Raw genomic sequence first — 25,218 nt, forward strand, 5'->3', positions numbered from 1 at the left:
TTGCCCTTGGTTTGGGGCTTTCCCTTACCTTTAGGCTTGCCTTTGCCTTTGCCCTTTTGCACCATCAAAATAGAGTTGGGCTTAACCTTCTTAAGGTTGAGCTCAGCAGTTCTCAACATATTCAGAAGCTCAGACAGTGGCTTGTTAATTTCGTTCATGTTGTAATTCATAACAAATTGACTGTAGCTCTCCGGCAAGGATTGCAAGATCAAGTCAGTGGCCAGCTCTTGGCCAAGGGGAAATCTCAACCTCTGTAGGTTTTCTATGTACCCAATTATCTTGAGTACATATGGACCTACGGGAGTCCCATCTTGCATCTTGCACTGAAACAGTGCCTTAGAGATCTCGAATCTCTTGTGCCCAGCTTGTCCTTGATATAGTTGACGAAGATGTTCAACCATATCATAAGCACCCATCAACTCGTGTTGCTTCTGAAGCTCAGAGTTCATGGTCGCGAGCATGCGACAGGACACATCTAATGTGTTACCTTGATGCTTCTTATAAGCATCACGGTCAGCTCGCGTGGCAAGAGCAGGAGGTGCCTCGGGAATGGGCGTCTCCAGGACGTACAGTTTCCTTTCCTAAGTGAGAACAATTCTCAGGTTCCTGTACCAGTCCAGGAAATTAGCTCCATTGAGCTTGTCCTTATCAAGGACAGAACACAGGGAGAAGGTGTTCATGTTTGACGACATGACAATCTACAACAGAAAATGCAGAAAATAAATATCATATTCATGTTTGACGACATGGCAACCACTTCTTTTCCTCCAAGACTCTCAAGCCACCAAGGATTGTCAAAATAGAAAATTTCCTTCTCTTCTTCTTCCTTACCTCTAAGCCACCGGCCACAACAAGATAAGCTTCCTCTCTTTCCACTGGCCCTAAGGAAGAAAGCCTCCTCTCTTCCTGCCGACCCTAGGGTGAAAAGCTTCCTCTCTTGTACCACTGGCCCTAGCTTGAAGAAGGAGGACAATTGTCGCCGACCTCTAGGGGAGAAACCAAAGGGAGAAGAGAAAGGAAAAGTGGTCGACCACCCAAGGAAAAGAGAAGAGGAAAATAGAATTGTGTTACCCCATAAGGCATCACCTCTTCTTTTATAATCCTTGGTTATGGTAAAAAAGGAAAGTTTTAAACATAATTAAAACTTCCTTATTTGTGGTCTCCCTTTAAAAATGGAAATTTTAATAAAAATTAAAATCTCTCTCTTTTAAATTTCCTATTGCATGTGACAATAAAGGAAAGTTTTAAAATTAATCTCTCTCTTTTAAAACATATAGACAACTACAAAAAAGGAAAGATTAATTAAAACTTCTCCTTTTTAAATCATGGTTACAAAAAGAGAAAGTTTTATCAAAAATTAAAATATCTCTTTTAAACATTATAGATAACTACAAATAAGGAAAGATTTTAACAAAATTAAAATATCTCTTTAATCTTTTGTAGATGGCTATAAAAGGAAAGATTTTAAAATTTTAAAACTCTCTTTTAAAACCATGAGGATGGCTATAAAAGGAAATTAAAATATTTTTTAACTATAAAAAGGAAAGATTTTAACAAAATAAAATCTCTCTTTTAACCATTGTAGATAACTACAAATAAGTAAAGATTTTAACAAAATTTTATTTTAAACAAAACTTCCTTTTTCCTTTACCTATGGTCGGCCCCATTCTTGGTCACCAAGCATGGCTTGGCTGGCCACTACATGAGCTCCAAAATAATGCTTGGTTGGCCCCCTTGCTCCAAGCAAGGATGTGTCCGACCTATTACTTAAGTAAGAAGTAGACTTTGTGGATACAAGACATTATAGAGGCTACAATAGGGACCGAGAGAAGAAATTGATTTTGGTCTCCCGATGAGCTTGAGCTTCCTGTGTTCACCCCGAACACCCAATTCAAGTTCATCAATAATAACTCATACCACTAAAGAGTTATTATTGAACTACCGCACCAATCCCAAATTACATTATGGGATCCTTCTTATCATGAGTGCATTAATCTCCCTGTGTTTAAGATATCGAATGCCCATTAATTAAATGAGTTACTGACAACTCACTTAATTAATATCTAGCTCCAAGAGTAGTACCACTCAACTTTATTGTCATGTCAGACTAAGGCCACCTGCAGGGTTTACATGACAATCCTTATGACCTCCTCAAGGGGACATTATCAACCTAGATTACTAGGACATAATTTCCTTCTATAATCAACAACACACCATATAAATAATATTATTTTACAACTTATCGGGTCTATTGATTTATCGAACTAAATCTCACCAATTGATAAATTAAAAAAATAAATACTAAGTATACGTGCTTGTTATTATATCGGGATTAAGAGCATACACTTCTATAATAACAGTGGTCTTGTTCTTTTATTAAGTCAGTATAAAAAGAACTACCTCAAATGATCCTGCTCAATACACACCTAGTGTACTAGTGTAATTTTATAGTTAAGATAAACTAATATCAAATTACACTACAACCACTCCAATGGTTTGCCCCATTCCATCTTGGTTGTGAGCTAATATTTATAATTTATAAGAAACTGATAACATGATCTTCTCTGTGGCACCTCACACCATGTTATCTACAATATAAATTAAATGGACAATTACATTTAACATAAATACAGATATTTGACCAATGTGATTTTTATTTCAAACTAAGTGTTTATACAAAAGCTAGACTTTTAGTATACATTCTAATAGACGGGGCATCCACTATAATGAAATTTGTCATCCTTGTCCTCAAGAGCGGCTCTTCTCTAAGTGATATTGCTAGCTGAGCCTGGCCGATCGGCAACACCTCATTACCCATGAAGTTGTACAGTGGAGTTGTCATGGGTTAAAGTTCACTCCAATCGATCTAAAGTTGATTGAACGCCTTTTTGAATATAATATTCATTGAATTGCCTATATTAACAAATGTGTGGTGAATGTTATAGTTAGCAATTACCGCCTTGATGATCAAGGTGTTATCGTGAGAAACTTTTACAACCTCTAAATCTTAGGGACCAAAGCTAATTTTTTGTCCTTGTGCTTTTTATTTGTTGCACCCAACTGCATGGTTCTCCAATAGCCAGGCATGTGATTTTCGATTCTGGTTGGAATCATCGTCGATTGGACCTCCTACGATCATGTCGATGTCACCCAGAGTCGCTTTGCTGTGATTTTCTTCTTCTCGGGCTGACGAGTGTGGCTGATCGACCGATGCTCAAGCGGGCCTCTAATTATCTCTTCGCTGGGGTGGTAGTCGGTGCTGTTCATTTGTCGCCCTGCCCTCATCATGCTATCCGCCCAATCAGCGGTGGTTGTGGCATTCAGGAGATGGCAATTGACGACGGAATACTTGGGGAATTAGTTAGTACCCCTTCAAGTTGAGGTGGTAACAATCCCTCGTATTGTGAGTTGTCGAGTGGTGATAAGAGCAAAATAACGGTGTCCACTATTAGGGCTCAGCGATGTTTGCCCGCTCCGCTTCTACATTTTGGACCGCATTAGCTCATAGCTCCAGATATTACTGGATCAGGCCTGCTCGGGGCCCTTTTGGCAGCTGATGGGTGTGGGTTGCTTGGCACTCTAAGATAGTCACTGGCTTGGGGGTCACTTCTTTCTTCCAAGCTGATTGAGCCTCTTCGACATTGATGTACTTCGTGTCCCTTCTGAGTAAGTGGTCGAAGACTCTCGCAGGCTTCCTGATGAGTGAGCGAAAGAAAATGTTATATGTAAGTCCTTGGGAAAAGATGCTTATCAAGATTTCCTGAGTGGCCGATGGGACATCCATGGCCATTTGATTGAATCTTTCGATATAGACTCACAGTACTTCCTTGAACCCTTCCTTAATCGGGAATAGGTTCATGTTTATCTTCTGATAACAGTGTTTGCTAGCGAAATGATGGGAAAAAGCCATTTGGAAGTCTTTTTGTTAGGATTTCATAAAAGTCTCACATTAGAAAGATTTGAAAAAGATCATAGATTTAAAAAGATGTAAGATATCTCCATTGCTATGAGGTCTTTTGGGTAGAACCCAAGAGCAAAGTCATGAGGGCTTAGGCTTTTTATAGAGATATGTGAACATCCTTTGGGCACAACAAATGGTATCAAAGACATGGTCTAGACCAGATGTTATGTGGGGTGACTTGAACGAAATTGAGGGTGGGCCTTGAGTAGGTCAGGTTGATTGGATGCTCACAAGGAGGCCCGAGAGCGAGTCAGAATGATAGGATGCTTGCTGGGAGGCCTCAGAATAGGTTAGGATAACTGGATGCTTGTGGAGAGGCTTGAAGCAATTCAGGATGACTGGATACTTGTAGGGAGCCATGTAGGTCAAGGTGATCGGATGCTTACGAGGAGATCCAAAGCAGGTCATGAGTGACCGATGCTCACGGGGAGGCTCAGAGCAGGTCAGGGTGACCGAATACTCGAGGAGAGGCCCGGAGCAAGTTAAGGTGACCGGATGCAGATACTTGCAAGGAGACCCAGAGCAGGTTTGGGTGACTAAATGCTCGCGGGGAGGTCCAGACCATGAGAGTAATTGTGGTCCTTCGTTCGAGGGGAGGATTGTTGAGATCAATCAAAAGCCCACATTGAAAATATTTAGAAAATATCATGGGTTTAAAAAGGATGTAACATATCTCTATTGACATGAAGTCTTTTAGGGAGAGTCCAAGAGTAAATTCATAAGGGCTTAGGCCCAAAGTGGACAATATCATGTAATGATGGAGATATGTGAATATTCTTTGGCACAACATCTTTGAAGCTGCAGATGGATTTGATTGGCAAGCGTTTGAACCACCTTTGTACTAACCCGGAGAGCGTGGTAAGAAATACTCAGCATTTGACTCCGTAAGTGTACTGGTGGAGCATGACCATGTTGTCAAATTTGATTAGGTGATCTTCGGAGTTTGTTGACTCCGTGCACTCCCCGATCATCAGAGGACTATAGTGGGATGACAGTTGATCGTGGAAGATCTCATGGGAGAACTGTCTATTGATCCACTTGGGAGATTCGTTGAATCAGGGTACATTTCCCTTCTGCGTGTCCTGGATAGGTACGTCCTTCAAGGATGATCCTTGCGTTCTCTCATGTCAGTCGTGGTCATGTTGGAGCAATCCCAATGGTCCGTGTGACCATGTGTTTTGGTGTTTGGGTAAAGGGTTTAAGTTAGGTTCACCCTTGTTATTTGATATGTGTACTTGAGTTGTGCAGGACTGCAGGATACACGTGTGACTCAGGTTGACGGATTCGGGTCAGGTAAAGGATGGAGCATCCGAGGGACCGTGGATAAGGCGGCAAGGACAAGGACCGAGGGAAGCAACTTCGAGGCATACACGAAGGATGGCATTGGGGACGAGCCACGGGCTTGAATGCATCCAAGGGACGAGAGCCAAAGGAAGTAGGCTTGAAGGCAAGAGGTCAAGGCTGCAAAGAAGCGTCAAGTGAGTCATAAAGGTGAGGGTCCAAGTGCTGAGAGATTGTACTCGGGATAAAATCCTAGATTCAGGGTTTTACTGTAGCAGTCACTGTAGCAATTACTGTAGCAGTCGACTAGTGCACTCGACTATAGTCGACTGGTGCAGTCGACCGTGCAGTTGACTAGGAGCGAACAGATATTGCTTTTGTTCGTTCGGTCAGTGTGGAATAGTCGACTGCTAGTTTTAGCAGTCGACTGGTATCAAGCCGTTCGGATGTAACGGTCGAATTTTCACAGAGTGCAGTCGACTGCATGTTTTGGCAGTCGACTGGTAGGCGGGGTTTTCAACCCGCGGCCTATATAATCAAAGCTTGGGAGCTTGGTTATAGTTGACGAAATTGGACTTGGTTAAAGTCTAATTAGTAGTCTTTTGTGCTCAAGAGATCTTTGTGTGCAAAGAGGTCTTGGTTAAAGTTGTGGTGAGGTTTCTCCACCCACAAGGAGGTTGAGCTAGCCAGAGTTTATCGGGGACTAATCCACCGACGGATTAAAGGATCGTCCACCTTATGGACACGCCGTGGAGTAGGAGTAAGTTATCTCCGAACCACATAAATGAACGTGTTAGCGGTTTGCATCTCTTTCTTTGTATTTAGCTTTCATATTTGTATTCGTGGTTGTTTTCTTTGTTTTTTGCTGTGCACTAACGAATACATAGGAAGTGATCGATTTGGGGGTGCCGTCTATCCAACCCCCCTTCAATCCGGCCATCGATCCCTTACAAGTGGTATCAGAGCAAGGTCGCTCTCCATCGGACTAACCGCCGAGGAAGCTAAGAAGATGACCGACTTAATAGAACCGCCAACGTTTGAACGCGGAGGCTTATGGGACATCACCTATTGGATGATGAAGATGGAGGTCTTCTTCGACATGGATTGGGACACCATGATGGTGGTAAAGGAACCGTTCGAAGTCCCGAAGGATAAGAAAGGGAAGAAACTCCGACCACGACATTGGACGGAGGAGCAAACCTCACGGTCAAAGGCAAACGATAAGGTAATATCTATATTAATTGATATTTTACCTAATGATGTGATGAGCCGTGTAGGTAAATACGAGAACACCCACGATTTGTGGAACAAGATAAAGAAGGTTCAATGGGAAGAACCTATGCCTACACAAGAAGAAGAAGAGCCCAAGGAGATGGGCTTAATGGCTCAAGATGAGGAGGAGCATCCAGAAGGTGACGAGCACTCAACTTTCGAAGAGGAGAAGAATAAAGAAATGTCATCCACTAGTGTGGATGAGGATACATCCTGAAAGGTTGAAGAAGAATCCAAGACAAGTGAAGAAGAAGAAGAAGTCTTGGAAATCAACCTAGTGAGCACCTCCACCGAAGCAAAATCAAAAGATCACATTGTGTGCTTCGGGTGCAATGAAAGGGGGCACTACAAAAGTAGATGTCCTATGGGTAAGAAGAAGGTATCTCCTAAATCAATTCAATTTATTTTGAATCTAATTTGAGTTGTAGGAAGAAGAAGGAGAAAAAGCATGTAGTATGCTTCACGTGTGGAGAGAAGGGTCACTACCACACCAAATGTCCCAAGAAGGGGGAAATCAAGAAGCTAGTGCATTTAAAGAAATGGGAGAAGAAGAAGAGGAGCTCAAATCAAGGGGGAGCTTCAAGGGTAAGGGAGGTATACCTTAGGAAACCTTAGGAAACCTACTCATGATAAAATTAGTAATGGTAGACCTAAGGAGACCCAAGGTATTAATCCCAAGAAGGGGGACATATGCCTAGAAAAATGGGTAGGTCTAGGAATGTCCATGGTGGACATGTTGATTCTAGGTTTAGGAACCTAGAAAGGGAAAATCAAGCTTTGAAGGCAAAGCTTGATAAGTTGGAGAAACCCCTAGAAAGATTCAATGTTGGATCTAAGGGTTTAGGTATGGTGTTGGATAGCCAAAGATCCAACAATGATAGATCGGGTTTGGGATACCGATCTAATGTCTCCAAGACTAAGGGAAAGTCGTATGCTAGGGTTGCATATGACTATACCAAGGAGAAGCCAATAAATGGCAAGAGAAAGCCATTTAAAGGTAATGAGAAATTAACCAAGGACAAGGTGCCCAAGGTTAAGAAGGTTAGGTTTGTAGGAAAAGTGTCACCGGAGGTGCACCGATGTGGCCTAGCCATTGTGGATGAGTCACCTAGGGAGGTGACTAAGGTTAAGAGCTATAGGGGGAGCTTAAAGAGTCAATTTGGGACCCATGGTCAATGGATCTCAAGTGAGTTTTACTTGGGAGTCTAGGTTGGGTCATGGAATGTGCTAAGTGGTTTGAAAACGGACTTGAGTCTCAAACCTAGGGTTTTGGCACAATTGAGTTGTGTTTCATGCTTAGAAATATGACATTGGAATCATATAGCATGATAATTGGTTTTTGATGTATAGATGTCATATAAACCAATGCTAGGGATGCATTATGGGTTAGTATGGGCAAATACATCAAGAGGAAGCCAAAACTAGGACTTTAGGTCAAGGTTCAATTGAACTTTTTAGCTAGTTTTATATTTTGTGTCAATCTTGAGATTTGTGATAAATATATTTTTATATATATTTTTCCCAAGTAGACATTGATAAAATAGACCTCTCCACAAAATTTGAGAATTTTTGGAGGTCTGTGAAATTTCTGGCGTATTTTTGAAGTTTACTAGAAAAGGCTGATTTTTACATGAATAGTGTACCAGTCGACTGTTACAGTTAGCAGTCGACTGGTAATAATATTTTTGAGTACAGAATGTTTCTGTAAGCTCGTTTTAGTAAGGGCAGACGACTGGTACTTCTTTTAGTCGACTGATACCAGTCTGAAATTGTTTTCAACACTGGATTTTGATTGAGTCAACTCGTACAGGTGTATGAAATTCATGGGGGATTAATACATGAGTTTAGGGTCAATTTGGATGACAAGTTTTCAACAATTGAGATATTGTTGGAGAACTTTTTGAATGTTAGGCAAAGGGGGAGAAGTAAGGTTTAGTTGGGAAAACCTTTGTGTCTTTGCGTAGGGGGAACCTTGTGATAGGTTCTTAAATATCCCTGTGGAAAAATCTTAACTCAATGGGGAACCTAGGTGTAGGGGGAGCCTTGGCATAGGTTCCAATGCATGGTGCATTTTCCATTCAGCGGTGTAAGTCCAAGTGTGTAGCCTTGGCAACGTAAGTCCATTCGGCGTTGTAAGTCCAAGTGTGTAGCCTTGGCATCGTAAGTCCATTCGGCGGTGTAAGTCCAAGCATGTAGCCTTGGCAACGTAAGTCCATTTGTTTTAGCATGTTTATTTGCTATTATGTTTTCTCTAACTTAAGCGTATTGCCAAACATCAAAAAGGGGGAGATTGTTGGAGCAATCCCAATGGTCCGTGTAACCATGTGTTTTGGTGTTTGGGCAAAGGGTTTAAGTTAGGTTCACCCTTATTATTTGATATGTGTACTTGAGTTGTGCAGGACTGCAGGATACACATGTGACTCAGGTTGACGGCTTCGGGTCCGGTAAAGGATGGAGCATCCGAGGGACCATGGACAAGGCAGCAAGGACAAGGGCTGAGGGAAGCAACTTCGAGGTATACACGAAGGATGACATTGGGGACGAGCCGCAGGCTTGAATGCATCTGAGGGACGAGAGCCAAAGGAAGTTGGTTTGAAGGTGAGAGGTCAAGGCTGCAAAGAAGCATCAAGTGAGTCATAAAGGTGAGGGTCCAAGTGCTGAGAGATTGTACTCGGGATAAAATCCTGGATTTAGGGTTTTACTATAGCAGCCACTGCAGTAGTATTGTAGTAGTACTGTAGCGTTATTGTAGTAGTCGACTAGTGAAGTCGACTGGGAGCGAATAGAATGCTTCTGTTCGTTCGGTCAGTGTGGAGCAGTCGACTGTTAGTTTTAGCAGTCAACTGGTATCGAACCGTTGAGACGTAACGGTCGAATTTCCACAGAGGGCAGTCGACTGCATGTTTTGGCAGTCGACTAGCGGGGTTTTCAACCCGCGGTCTATATAACCAAAGCTTGGGAGCTTGGTTATAGTTGATGAAATTGGACTTAGTTAAAGTCTAATTAGTAGTCTTTTGTGCTCAATAGATCTTTGTGTGCCAGGAGGTCTTGGTTGGAGTTGTGGTGAGGTTTCTCCAGCTACAAGGAGATTGAGCTAGCCGTAGTTTGCCGGGGACTAATCCACCGATGGATTAAGGGATCGTCCACCTTATGGACACGCCGTGGAGTAGGAACAAGTTATCTCCGAACCACGTAAACGAACGCGTTAGCGGTTTGCATCTCTTCCTTTGTATTTAGCTTTTATATTTGTATTCGTGGTTGTATTCTTTATTTTCTGCTGTGCACTAACGAATACGTAGGAAGCGATCGATTTGGGGGTGCCGTCTATCCAACCCCCCTTCAAGTCGGTCATCGATCCCTTACAAGTCATGCTCTTCTGAGGGTGTGCGGAATAATACCCTGTGATATGGCATTGGCGCATTCAACACTTCTTGGAAGGTACTAGTCGGTCTGTGAGTTGGCTTGCGACCGATTGGGTCTTCCGCATGGGCTCTCTAGTTAGCTCGCTGTCCTATCACCGATATTGCTGGGTCGTTCGGCGCTCGGCAGTCGTCTGTTGTCTATTACTGTTCCACCATCTTTACAGCTCGGGCCTATATCAACATCTCCAACTCTTCTTATGTCAGCATTACTGTAGTAAGTCGTCCAACATCTTCCATCTTTACGTTTCAGATTCAAGTGAAAGTTTCTACAGACAGGACTAAATATGATTCTGTCCGAAAGTTGAGAAGACGATAGGATGGGAATGTGGCTCTGTGGTTGATTGGATGAAGACTCCTTGTTGTCTTGCAAATCCAGAAGTGTTAGTGCAGGGCTGGGAAGGGGTCCTTGGCGTTGGCCTTCTGACGCTCAAATTAGTTCTCAGTTTTTAGAAGAATAGTAGGAAAACAGCAACAGTGAGTGTGTTGAATAGTAAAGTATTGCATACCTCTGGCTATGGATGAAGACCCCTTTTATACTGTCATTGTAACGTTTGTGCACGCATCTCAAAGCATATGTACATTTTTAAAAGCGTCCTAGGAAAAAATAGGTCAAAAAGTATCTCTAACATATTTCCTTAAACAAGCACGTAAATTTCTTATGTGACAAGCTAAAAGTTTCTAAAATACTATTTACTTGTTGGACATTCTCTGTTATTGACGACACAAATTTCCAAAAGAGTACAGTGAGAAATATATGTAGGTCCCACTATAGGATGACCAGACTCCGCTCGGCGGGGATGTCACTCGCTCGATCGTTCTGAAAGGGCCTATCGAGCTGGCCTTTGCTTGGCTTTTCTTCTGTTGGAGGGTGCCTTTTGGCAGATTGGACATGCCGTCCAATCGGTAAGGACGATGGACCAGGCAGTTTGCTATTTGTCTCTTACTCCTAGCTGCAAGTCTTCGGTGGATTGCCATTCGACTGGTCACGTCCAATCGACATGGAAGGCCTATTCGACCAACCTCGTCTGATCTATAGTTCTGGACTTTTGACCGCTTTGACCTTGACCTCCACATCAGCCACTCTTCTCTATTTTGACCCATCTTTGGTGGAGTCTTCTTCATCACTGTATTATCTCCAATGGTTAAAGTACTAAATAAATTTTTTTATGATCTAATTTATAACATACGTGGCATGATTTCATATATATTATATCAATTTTAAAATAAAAAAAAAAAGAGATTTAAACTTTCATTACTACTCTGAAACTATAAATCTTAAACCTACCTCTAGTTCAATACTTTTATTTAGCTTTTTTAGATTTTATAGATCTCACATAAATCTAGTATTTGAGATGCCCTAAGATCCCTTATAATCCTAATCGAGACCCACCTAAACAACTTCGAACTATTTCCTCCAACCGAGTGCTACTTCTCACCTGTTCTGGCCACATATTCTATTGGGTCAATCAAGATTTCTTGGGTAAGTTAGGAGTCGTTCAATTATTTTGTATTGGGGTCGGAGGCAATCATGCCCATTTATGTCATAACCGATCCATTTAATGAGAAGGAGGTGATCATGTGATGGTTCATCAAATTCATTATGTAGGTTCCGGAGGTTACGGTGTCACGGTAAAATATTTAGATTATCATTTTAATATTTACAATTCACTAACGGATATTAGATTTCTCGACTGTCCGTTGCGCGCATTTCCTGATTTATCTTATTAGTCGATGAAAAAATTTTAGAAAACTAGACCGATTACCTAAAGACTAATGAATGACACTAACTAAATTTACCAATTAAATTCATCACGCAGCAGTAGTAATAATAATAGCGTTTATTGCTCCAATATTAATAACATTTATACGCTAGATCTGTAGTAACATTTATATTTTTATTGTTATGCACTGGGGTTTAAAAAATAAATATATTTCAAAAATTACAATAAATATATAAAAATTTTGTTTTTAAAAGACGCTGAAAAACAAAACAGAGAGAATTTTCCTCATCCTCGCTGCCGTGGAACAATTTAAGTAAAATGCCGAACGTCCGGCAGAGTTCCCTAATTACGCTGCTGACCAACAATTTCCCCACGTGGGGATGGAAAGGAAAGGAAACGAAACAGATCTCGATCCAGTGGCCATGGCATACACCTCACGAAACCCTCTGTATCAACGTGTTCAATGCCGCCTTCTTTTGTTTTTCTCTTCTTTGTTTTTTTCTTCTTAATATAAATATAGCTCGATTGCTGTTACATTCCGTCGTCCAGCTTCTCTCCGTCGAATTCTTCCTCTGCCTCCAAGAAACAGCGCCCTCGATCAATCATCAGTTGCTGAGATTGATCGCCAATCAGCATCTTCGATCCGCCAATGGAAAACGGCATGGAGTGGAGCAGAGGCGACGTCGTCGGCCGCGGCAGCTTCGCCACCGTCAGCCTCGCCTTCGTCCACGAACCCTGCCGGTGGCAGCTCCCCTCCGTGGTGGCCGTTAAGTCCGCGCCGCTGTCCTTGTCGGGTTCCCTCCGCCACGAGTACTCTGTGCTCGGTCAACTCCAAGGGTGCCCCCAAATCGTGCGCTGCTTCGGAGATGAGGTCGTCGTCGATGAGGCTACCGGAGTTCAGTCTTATAACCTCTTCCTCGAGTTCGCCGACGGCGGAAGCCTTCAGGACGCTGTCCGCCGGTCCGGCAGAGGACTCGGGGAGCCGACCATTAGACGGCATGCGCGCTCGCTCCTCCGTGGATTGGAGTACATCCACGCCCGTGGCTACACGCACTGCGACATCAAGTTGCAGAACATCCTCGTCGTCGGCAGTGGCGGCGATGACATCGTGATAGCGGATTTCGGACTGGCCCACAAGATCGGGGAGAATTCCGTCAGAGGAATTCGCGGAACCCCTCTCTACATGGCACCGGAGTCTGCAGCGGGGGCCGAGTGCGCCGCGCCAGCTGACGTTTGGGCGCTCGGATGCGCAGTGGCGGAGATGGCATCCGGGAGGCCGGTGTGGGCGAGCTCCGGATGCAGAGATCCCTGGGGTTTGCTCTTCGCGATCGGGTTCGGCGCGGCGTCGCCGGAGATTCCCGAAGAGTTGTCAGAGGAAGGGAAGGATTTCCTGCGGCGGTGCTTCATCAAGGACCCACAGCGGCGGTGGACGGCGCAGATGCTGCTGCGGCACCCGTTCGTGGCGCAGGAAGACGATCTAAACCGTTGCGGTCCGGCGGAGGATGAGTCACCGAGGAGCGTCCTCGGCTTGTCAGATTGGCCGTCTCCGAGATCAGCATCCGATTCAAACGATTTCGCTCTGAAAAATTCAACAGAACTAGATAAAGATGCTTCTTTCCCTTCCCCAGCTGATCGCGTGAAGGAAATGGCAATAACTCAATGTCCAAATTGGGCTGCATCTTCATCATCCGATGTGTGGATCGACGTGAGATGCTCTGTTTTAGAGGAAAACGACTCGAACCTTGAGGAGACGATAAGCAGAGAAGGCTGCAGAACAGCAGCAGATGGGGACACGGAATTTGACAACGTGGGATCTTCTGCAACATTTCAGCTTTCTTTGCCGTCTTTCGGTTCACAGAGTGCAGAAAGAATAGATTGTGGTTTTGATTCGAGCAGAATTGTTGATTCAGAAGTTGGTGTTCATTGTACGAAGAGCAGTTCATCAGGACAGAGTTTTAAGATGATCTGTCTCCACTCCATTCATTGAGAATTGAAGGTTGTAAATTTCATTCAACTTAAATTGATCTCAAGTACAGACAATTTTGATGCAATTCTCACTTTAAAATTTCTCCAATTTTCTTTGGTAACTTTCTCTCGAGTAAATTTATTCCCAAAGAAATTACACTGAACAATAATGGAAAAATATATGAAGAAAATGAAATCAGCGAGTTACAGCCAAGCATCTACCGGCTATGAAAAATGGTATAATAAAAGGCTATGAAAAATGTTTTTTCTAAAATATTCATCATTGTATATTCACAAAACGTCCCACTTTCTTGCTTTGTATTTAGATTAAGGATCACCAGGAACCAGGAACTTTGCTTTGGCAGCAGGATGATCCCGATTGGGAAGAACAAAGAGCAAATGTTTGAAAGAAACTCCTACAAAGAATCAAAACTATGTAGAGCTTGCCTTTGATTTGAAGCTTCCACCTTCCAATCTCCATGGGCGCTCAATGCTTCCGACGCTTGAGAAAAAAAGAACAAACCTAGCACCATATAAGCAAGAATGAAATTGATGATCAAGGCATTGAAAACTTGATTCGAACTTTGTCAAAGGCAAGTTAGTAAGGCTGTAAGCATGGCTAGTGAAGGGCTAAGGCCTGTCGCTTCTCTTCTTCTTCTCCTCAAACTTCTTCTGCATGTGTGCCATAGTTGCTTCGATTGGAGGATGGGCTCTCAATTTGGCTATGAATCATACTTACGCAATAGTATCATCACCTGCCATTAATCTCCATCTTATTGCTTGATGAATTAATTCATTTCATTTCTGAACATCCTCCGTGTAGGTCCAGGACTTGCATTACCTGCACATTTCTCGCCGGTTTATTTTCCGATGGGAAACAGTGCCACAGGCTTTTTCACCATATTTGCACTGATAGTAGGAGCTTTCGCCATGGCTGCGGCCATTGCTGCAGTTCATCACCTAGAGCTGGCGTCAAAAGAGTCTGCCATCTGCTGTGTCCTCTGCAGTGACGGCTTGGGGCCTAACTCTTCTTACTATGGGGTTAGTGACTGAGCTATTATCTCAATTCTGTAATTATTTAATAACAAGTCTAATTTTTTTTAACCAAACCATAAATACCACAATCGTATGTTGTAGGTTGGCTTGCAAAGAGGCCTATTTGGAAGGAAGAAATGCTCGCCTGGTAAGAAATTAGACTTTCTTCTCTTATCTAGTTAATGATAAACTGATTTGTGGATTGTGAATTTACAAAGGACAATGGAGGCCTTTTTGATTATTCTTTCAGCCACGCAACTGGTGTACATTCTTGTAATTCATGGAGGGTCATCCGGTGCGAGAACGCGGGCTTGAATCAGATTGGAAAGCTTGAGAACTGAAGCTCGAGCAGTTAGAACTGTCAAACTAGGATTGGAGAGCTCGAGAACTCGAGCAACTCGAACTAAAGAGCTCGAGCAGCTTGGACCGGATGTTGGATTTAATCTTCTTTTGATGAACTAGCAGGCAAGTTTTTAGCATACGGACTCATGCCATTAAAAATTCAAACAGATCAAATTATTATTATAATGGATTTGAGTTAATAAATATGGATTTAGATGTGCAGAACCTTTCAGTTCGCTCCCTTATTATTAATGAGTTGATAATAGAGGAGATCCACCATATATATATATATATAGAGAGAGAGTTTGGTCCCCATTAGATTAGGGTATCTGACTATTCTTTTTGCTCCCCATTTGTGAAGAGTTTTCGGCCATCAACCTAATTCCTTCGGAAGACAAGCCCTCTGCTCTCCTTCTTTCGTAGGGATTATTGATTCAAAAGTACTACATGAAAAATAATAACAATTTGCTGCATTCACATTCTTCATAAGTTTCAATTTCTATATTTATTTTATATCATATTCTACAATAAAACTAGATTCCTCTTTTGTATTTCCTATATTTGAGTTCATATATGCTTTTAGAATTCATATGGCTTAGGATTTATAAGATATAACAAGTGGTATCAGAACTAAGGTCATTTCAAATTTTATGGCATTAAGGTGTGTAGTTTTCGTCAATTTGTTGTTCTACACTAGAAGATTTGGATTTGCTAGTATAAAATGATGTTTGTTTGTCAAAATACCTAGAAGAGAAAACCTAGAATATAAGTTTTTCGCAAATCCAAATCGTGCAGAATAGTGGTGGTCCTAAAACTACCACAATTTTTGGGAAAATCATTTACCGACGGTAGCAATTTATGGGATCGAGATGCGTAGGGAGAGGGTGAATAGCGCTGGTGACTTTTCCACTCTTTTCGGATAAAAAACATCGATTGAGAAAAATGCACTCATGCCATTAAAAATTCAAACAGATCAAATTTATTATAGTGGATTTAGTTAATGAATGTGGATTTAGATGTAGAACCTTTCAGTCCGCTCCATTATTATTAATGGGCTGATAATTAAGGAGATCCACTATATATATAGAGTTTGGTCCTCATTAGATTAGGGTATCCAACTATTCTTTTTGCTCCCCATTGGTGAAGAGTTTTCGGCCATCACCCTAATTCCTCCGGAAGACAAGCTCTCTTGCTCTCCTTCTTTTGCAAGGATTACTGATTCAAAAGTACTACATGAAAAACAATAACAATTCTTTACATTCATGTTCTTCATAAGTTTTCATTTCTGTATTTATTTTGTATCATATTCTACGATGAATCTAGATTCTTGTTTTGTATTTCCTATATTTGAGTTCATGTATGCTTTTAGAATTCATGCGACTTAGGATTTATAAGAAATAACAAGTGGTATTAGAGCCAAGGTCGTTTCAAATTTTATGACATTAAGGTGTGTAGCTTTCGTCAATTTGTTGTTCTACACTAGAAGATTTGGATTTGCTAGTATAAAATGATGTTTGTTTGTCAAAATACCTAGAAAAGAAAACCTAGAATATAAGTTCTTCGCAATCCCAAATCGTGCAGAATAGTGGCGGTCCTAAAACTACCACAATTTCTTGGGAAAATCATTTACTGACGATAACAATTTATGGGATCGAGATGCGCTAGGGGGGTGAATAGTGCTGGTGACTTTTTCACCTTTTTCGGAAAACGTCGATCAAGTAAAATGCAGCGGAAATGAAAGAAAGGAAAAAGACAAACAAATGTTGACACTTTTGGTTTACTTGGCTTGAAGTTTTTGATGACTCCTACTCCAAAGCCTGTGATCATTGATCGCTTTCGTTGGACAATCCACTATCAGTTCAGAAAATCTTTACAAAGATAAGTACAACAGATTTAAGTACAACAATTGAAATTTATACCGATAACTTTTAAGGATCTGGAGGGTTGTGCTTTTTGTTGTCGGAGTCGCGTCGCTTGGTCACCGGAGTCATGTCACGGAGTCACAGGATCATCTTTAGAGTAGCGCAGGAGAAAGATTGTAAAAATGAAGTGTATATAATGCACTGCTTGTTGTCTCCTTTTATGGGTTGTTGAAGCCGCCTTCAACCCCATTGAAGGCGTCTCCAGCAGTGCAGCTTATCCCTACAGCGTCGGAGATGATAACTTCCATACTCTATGAAAGTTATCCCTTCGAAGACACCTTCAAGCTCATGGAAGGCACCTTCCATCCCGCATCCAAGGTGCCTTCAGGCGCATGGAAGGTGCCTCCGCACCTCTTCGCGCGTAACTTCAGCCAAACTACCCAAGGCGTCTCCAACAGCCTCGGAGGTGCCTTGAATACTATTCATCCGAGCTTATCTTGTGCTTTTCACTCCCTACAAGATACGTTAGTTTAAAATACCAAACATACCTTGCAAAAAAAAGTTAGCCTAGTAAAATTTGATTATCAAAAGTACTTGTTAGTTTTCGAATTGTCTAGTTCTGACTTTTAGATTTTCTGAAAATCCTAGGCTGAACTGACACCTGTTCCCTCTAGGGGGAATGTGTCCTCACCTACTCCTCTCAGATGAGTTTACCTTTTGCCAAACCAGTCCGCCAGATTGATTGGACTTTTGCTCAGTGTTCGAGACGTCAGGACTTTATGCTGGATGTCCGATTCCCGACCTATCCAGTCTTTCACCTGGTATTCGGGACCCCAAAATTTTCACCTAGCATCCTCGATTTTAGGATTTCGCCTAATGTCCTCGACCCGCCAAGGCTTTGCCCAATCTCCCATACCAGGACTTCGTTGCCTAATCGTAGCTAGGACTTTCCACCTGCTCAGTCGCAACTAGGACTTTCCTTTGCCTAAGATCACTTAAAACTTTCCTGCACACTTAATTCAACTTGTTAGACAATAAGATAACTTAATTTTGAGCCCCTTTATCATTATCTAAACACAGGTTCGATCATCTAGTGCTTCCTGCATCAACACAATTTTCACGAAGAATAGTGATAACTGCCACTGTTTCATGAAAACCATCGCATTTGATAAACAAACAAAAGGTTTTAGGGTTTCATCATGACGCTCTATAGTTGTGGTGGCCAACACGGCTAGGCTGTGTTGTGTGTTGGATGTTTCACTCATGACACGCTGCAACCATGTCACCTAACACGGCTAGCCCATGTTGAGCACTTTATGATCGAACATGACTTAGTCAAATGACATGGGCAGACTGTGTCAGGCATTGAATGCACCAATATAGTCATGTGCCAAGTGTCGAACACGGTCGTGCTATCGAACACTATCATGCTTCCCAACATGGTTAGGCCATGTTAGGAATTGTAAGTTCCAATACAGTTGTGTTGCCCAACATGGCCAAGTCGTGTCAAGGACTGTAAGCTCTGACACAACAAAGGTAATTGACACAACTAGGCCATGTCAGGTGTTGTAAGTCACATTGTTGCTTCACCACTTGGGTTTCCACTAAGGACCACTTGGGAATCACTAGTGGAGCAAATTACTTCGGTTCAATTTAGTATCCTAAGGTTTTCTTAAGTCTATCCATACACGTGCTACTAAATTGAACTATTATGTTAGCCCAAGGGAAGATACTTTATATAGGTTTAATGCATTTGTGTCAGTAGATATATATCTATGCTAAAAGTAATTGGCCTAAATAGAAATTATTTTTAGGTCATATATATGTTTAAGAGTAGCTTATAACTAAGGAACAAACTTTTATTTGTTCAGATCATGCAGAAAATATGTTGGCCCCAAAAAAGACATTAAGTGGTTGATCAAGGTTGTTGTGAGCTATGATTTAGTATAACTCATATAAAGTGTCAATTATGCACATAATGTGTCAGCTCAAAGGAAGATACATTATGTGACCAACTAAGGTTTGAGTTATATTAGAGAGTAGTACTAACAAATTATATTTTAGTCCAAAGATTAAAATATAATATTGAATTTGATATCTCATAAGGAGGCCATATATATGTTGGTTTGTCCTAGGAAGATCGTATCGGTTCCATTGTACAAAAATTTGTACAAGTGTTGAACTCTCCTAAACAATCTATTGTGTTCTTTAGAAATTAAATTAGGAATCACAAATGGAACTTAATATTATTGCTTCCAAATTTAACTTATCTGTTCTTAATGATTTAGATTTGGATCGCAAGCAAAATTTAACACTATTTATCCAAATCCACCTATGTTATAAAGTTGATTAAATATTTATTTCTAAAATCGGCTCTCAGGTCAAACATGGCGAGGCACTAGGCCTTCTTGGGTATGAGATCATCCACCACTTCCTCGACAAAGCCTTTAATAGAAATTCAATATTTAATTTCCTAAAATAACATTAGGTTTAACCGAAAAGAACAATCGAATCACAAATCTGAAAAAACAAAACAAAAGAAACACAACTTTGAAACAAATTTGAAACTCTAGAATCATATGCCTCTTATGTTTGGAATTCATACAAAGAAGAACTAGCATAATGCGAAAAATAATTACTAGTTATACCTCTTCTTTGTATGCTAATAACCTCGAGATCTTCCGCCGTATTCCTCGCCTTCTCTTGGACGTCGTGTGGGCGACGATCCTCCAAGATGAACACCACCCAAAATCTTCTTCCTCCTTCTCTAAAATCTGGCCACCACCACCACAAAGAAATAAGAGAGCAAGGGAAAAGAGAGGGAGAGAGGGTCGGCCACAAGAGGGAGCACAAGCAAGAGAATAAGAATTGATATCTCATGAGGCCTCCTCTCCCCTTCTTTTATATTACTTGCCCAAGGCAAATAAGGAAAAAATTTTACAAAAATTAAAAATCTTTCTCTTGTTTTTCCTTTTCCCCTTTTATTTTTCCTTTTGTTTCCCTTGATTGATTCAATCATTGATTGAATCATTGATTGGATGATTGGCCGACCCCTTGTTTGGGCACCAAGCAAGGATGGCCGACCCTTTAAAGGAAGGAAATAATCTTGTAAAAAATTTATAAGCAAAGAAGGAAAAGCTCTTATAAAATTTTATAAGCTCTCTTTTAATTTCCTAATGTGAATGTTAAAAAAAGAAAGTTTTAAAAAATTAAAACCAAATTTTAAAATTTAAAACTTCTTTTCTAAAATTTTATTTTTAACATGGTTACAAAAATAGAAAGTTTCAAATTTAAAACTCCCTTCCTTTTTTTCTAAAACCATGAGGATAGTTAAAAAATGAAAGTTTTAAAACTTTTTAACTTTCTTTTAAACCATGTGGCCTAATTCAAATAAGGAAAGTTTTATTTTAAAATCTCTCTTTTAAAACTTATAGATATTTATAAAGAGAATATTTTAAAAATTCAAAACACCCCTTCTAGTTTGAATTATGTGGTCGGCCCCCTTAATTTTGCTAGTGGTCGGCCCCTTTTGAGAAGGTAGTGGTCGACCCTTGGCTTGGTTACCAAGCCTTGGGTCGGTCCCCTCTTGGCACCAAGATGAACTTTATATGGATGGATTTAAGGCTTCATTGAGGCTACGACAGGGACCTAGAGGAGAAATTAGTTTTGACCTTCTGACGAGCTTGAGTATCCCGTGTTCGCCCTGAACACACAACTCAAGTTCATCAATAATAACTCATTCCACTAGAGAGTTAATATTGCACTGCCGCACCAATCCCAAATTACATTATGGGCTCCTTCTCATCATGAGTGTGTTAGTCTCCCTATGTTTAAGATATCGAATGTCCACTAATTAATTGAGTTACTAACAACTCATTTTAATTAATGTCTTAGTCCAATAGTAGTATCACTCAACCTCATTGTCATGTCGGACTAAGTCCACCTGCAGGGTTTAACATGACAATCCTTATGAGGTCCTCTTGGGGGCATTCTCAACCTAGATTACTAGGACACAGTTTCCTTTTATAATCAACAACACACACTATAAGTAATATCATTTCCCAACTTATCGGGTCTATTGATTTATCGAGCTAAATCTCACCCTTTAATAAGTCAAAGAAATAAATACTAAATATATGTGCTTGTTATTATATTAGGATTAAGAGTACACACTTCCATAATAACTAAGGTCTTGTTCTTTTATTAGGTCAGTATAAAAAGAACTTACCTTAAATGGTCCTACTCAATACACTTAGAGTGTATCAATGTAATTTATTAGTCAAGATAAACTAATACCTAATTACACTACAACTATTCCAATAGTTTGTTCCTTTCCATCTTAGTCGTGAGCAACTATTTATAATTTATAAAGAATTGATAACACGATCTTCTGTATGTGACACCACACACTATGTTATCTACAATATAAATTAATTGAACAACTACACTTAACAAATAAATGTAGATATTTGACTAATGTGATTCTTTTATTTTAAAAATAAATATTTACAAAAGCTAGGCTTTTAGTATACACTCTAACAATCACCCACTTATAATAAAAGACTAAGCTGCATATCTGTTGCCATACATCTGATTCTCATCCCCTCCATATGTCGATCAAAAGCTTTCGCCAGAAGGGTCTTAGTGAAAGGATCTGCCAGGTTATCCGCTGATGCAATCTTGGCGACGATAACTTCTCCTCGCTTCACAATGTCTCGTATCAGGTGGTACTTTCGTTCTATATGTTTACTCATCTTATGGGCTCGTGGTTCCTTCTAGTTTGCAACTGCACTACTATTATCACAATAAATTATGATGATTTTGGGCAAACCAGGAATCACATCTAAGTCCATTAGGAAGTTCCTGAGCCATACAGCTTCTTTGGTTGCCTCAGAGGCTGCCACATACTTAGCTTCTATGGTTGAGTCTGAAACACATTTCTGCTTGACACTCTTCCATGTAATGGCTCCACCTCCTAGAGTAAACACATAGCCTGATGTAGACTTACTATTGTCCCTATCTGATTGGAAGTCTGAATCTGTGTAACCCACAGGGAGCAAATCGTCTGCTTGGTAAAGTAGCATATAATCTCTAGTCCTTCTCAGGTACTTCAATATATGCTTTACAACAGTCCAATGTCCTTGTCCAGGGTTACTTTGATATTTGCTAACCATGCCCACAACAAAGCAGATATCCGATCTCGTATACAGCATTGCATACATTAGGCTTCCCACAAACAAAGCATAAGGAACTGCCTTCATGTCCTCTATTTCCTTTGATATCTTCGGAGACATCTCTTTAGATAAAGGTACTCCATGCCTAAAAGGTAAAAAAAATTTCTTTGAGTTTTGCAAGCTAAATTAAGCAAAGATTGTATCTATGTATGAAGCTTGAGATAAGCACAACATCCTTTTCTTGCGATCCCTTATGACTTTGATCCCAAGAATGTGTGCACATTCTCCTAAGTCCTTCATATCGAATTTTTTAGGCAATCATACCCTTACGTACAATAATATTTTGACATTGTTGCCAATTAACAAAATATCATCTACGTATAGTACAAGAAATACCAACACATTTTCGTTACACTTCTTGTATACACAAGACTCATTCGAACACTGAATAAATCCATATGACTGGATTACTTCATTAAACTAGATGTTCCAAGATCTTGAAGCTTGCTTCAGTCCATAAATGGACCGATTGAGCTTGCACACTAGATGCTCTTTGCCTTTTTCGATGAACCCTTCTGGTTGCTTCATATGGATGTTTTCTTCAAGACTTCCGTTAAGGAAAGCTGTCTTGACATCCATTTGCCAAATCTCATAATCCATATGAGCGGCTATGGATAAGAGTATCCGAATAGACTTAATCATAGCTACCGGTGAAAAAGTATCCTCATAATCGATTCCCTCTTTCTGAGTATACCCTTTTGCAATAAGTCTTGCTTTGAAGGTTTTTACCTTCCCGTCTGCGCCTCTTTTCCTTTTGTAGATCCACTTACATCCAACGGTTTTTACACGATCTGGTGGTTCTACAATCTCCCAGTCCTTATTAGAATATATAGATTCTATTTCGGAATTCATCACTTTCTGCCAAGATGCTGCATCTATATTTTGGAGTGCTTCGTCATATGTCCAAGGATCAGGTTCATGTTTACCCGGGATTAAGTCTGATGACTCTCCCAAAAACATGAATCTCTCAGGTTGCCTTACAACCCTCCCACTATGACGAGGCACTATCTCTGGTTGTGTATCATGTGTGACACGTGTTGTAGTCTCTTGTGGTATTTCATCTTGTACTGTTGGTACTAAAGTAGACGTGTCCTCTCTTATTTCTTCTAGAATAATTTCACTCATGGTCTTATGGTTCATTACATAATCTTCCTCTAAAAATCGAGCATTGGTACTAACAATGATCTTCTGATTTTTAGGATTATAAAACAAACCACCTTTCATTCCCTTAGGATATCCCACAAATAGTCAAACTTCTTTACGTGATTCCAACTTGTCAGTATCTCCCTTCAACACATGTGTTGGACTACCCCATATCTGGATATGATTCAAACTAAGCTTACGGTCATTCCACAATTCCATGGGAGTAGAAGGAACTGTTTTAGAAGGTACCATATTCAGAATGTACACTACTGTTTCTAGAGCATATCCCCAAAATGAATTTGGTAATTCTGAATAACTCATCATCGATCTAGCCATTTCCATAAGAGTCTTATTCCTTCGTTCTGTCACACCATTCTGTTGGGATGTACCAGGTGTAGATAATTGGGATTGGATCCCGGCTTCTGATAAGTAATTCCTAAACTCTCCAAAGAGATATTCGCCACCACGGTCAGACCGTAGTGTCTTGATACTTTTACCAAGACGTTTCTCCACATTAGCCCTATATTCTTCGAACGTATCAAAGCATTCAGACTTGCGGCGCATCAAGTAAATGTATCTGTATCTTGAATAATCGTCTATAAAGGAGACGAAATATTCATAACCACCTCTTGCCTGGATAGATATAGGACCACACAAATCAGAATAAACTAGTTCTAACACATCTTTGGCTTTATACCCCTTGGCCTTAAAAGGTCTCTTGGTCATTTTACTTTCCAAGCAAGATTCACAGGTTGGAAAGTTTTCCAACTCAAATGAACCCAAGAGTCCATCGGCTACAAGCCTTTGAATCCTACTTAAGTTAATATGACCAACTTATATGTCAAAGATATGTTTGGTTCATTTCCGAAGGTTCCTTTCTCTTATTGGAATTAGAAGATGTGTTATTAATTTCCATTTTTTACTTTGTGGAAGAAATTGGATTTAAATTATATAAATTGCCAACCAATGAACCAGAACAGATAATAACCCTATTTCTCTTTATAACCACATTGTTATTAAAAGAAACAGAATATCCATCTAAATACAGTTTAGGAACTGAAATTAAATTCTTTCTAAAACTGGGTACATAAAGACAATTTCTTAAAACCAAACTTCTATTCCTATCAAAAGATAAGTAGACGTCTTCCACTGCAACAGCCGCCACCTTAGTAGCATTGCCCATGTAGACGGCTATCTCTCCTTCAAATAGTCGTCGGGTTTCTTGGAACCCCTGCAAAGAGTTGCAGACATGATCAGTGGCTCCCGTATCTACACACTAGGTGCTGGTAGATAACACCGCTAAACATGTTTCAACTACTAGAGTACGAGATATACCTTTATTGTTCTCTTTCCTATGAGGACAGTCTGCCTTCCAATGTCCTGATTGCTTGCAGATGAAGCACTTGCCCTTCGGCTTCTTCATTCCTACTTTTGGTCCTGTACCTTGAGGTTTATTCACCTTCTTTGCTGATGCAGCCTGTTTCTTCTTCTTCTTGCCTTTCCACTTAGAAGTAGAACCATATTCAGCATAGTGAATCTGAGAATTGTGACAAAATAACCCTTCTGCTACCTGAAGTTCTGTCAGTAGTTCCGTCAATAAATACATCTTTTTATTCATATTATAGTCCAGGCGGAAATGCTCAAAACTTCTGGGTAGTGTTTGGAGAATGATATCGATCTGGGTTTCCCCATTGATTTCTCCTCCAAGGATTTATATTTCGTTCAAATAAGTCATCATCTTTAGGATATGATCCCTTACGGGAGTCCCCTCTGTCATGGTGGTTGTCATTGACTTTCTTATAGCTTCTTGCCTAGCAGCCCAATCCTGGTGACCAAAGATATCCTTAAGATTGTTCATTATATCATAAGCTGTTGGTAAATCCTGATACTGATGTTGTAGCACATTTGACATTAAAGCCAGAATGTAGCACCACGCCATCTCATCTGCTTTTACCCATTTCCTATGATTCTCAATCTCCT

General features: G+C 40.6%; 1 protein-coding gene and 1 pseudogene across 1 annotated transcript; both read left to right on the forward strand.

Moving 5' to 3' along the window:
- Nucleotides 1-12,203: 12,203 nt before the first annotated feature.
- On the forward strand, nt 12,204-13,723 carry LOC122028655 (mitogen-activated protein kinase kinase kinase 20-like). The gene has a single exon (XM_042587498.1). The coding sequence runs from the start codon at nt 12,307-12,309 to the stop codon at nt 13,642-13,644; it is 1,338 nt and encodes a 445-aa protein (XP_042443432.1). The 5' UTR covers nt 12,204-12,306; the 3' UTR covers nt 13,645-13,723.
- Nucleotides 13,724-13,964: 241 nt separating this feature from the next.
- On the forward strand, nt 13,965-14,972 carry LOC122028656 (annotated as a pseudogene).
- Nucleotides 14,973-25,218: the final 10,246 nt, after the last annotated feature.

This window comes from Zingiber officinale, chromosome 10B (assembly GCF_018446385.1).
Source record: "Zingiber officinale cultivar Zhangliang chromosome 10B, Zo_v1.1, whole genome shotgun sequence".
NCBI lineage: Eukaryota > Viridiplantae > Streptophyta > Magnoliopsida > Zingiberales > Zingiberaceae > Zingiber > Zingiber officinale.

Coding starts and splice junctions, on each gene's coding strand:
- LOC122028655 (XM_042587498.1), top strand. CDS start 12,307: ATGGAAAACGGCATGGAGTGGAGCAGAGGCGACGTCGTCGGCCGCGGC.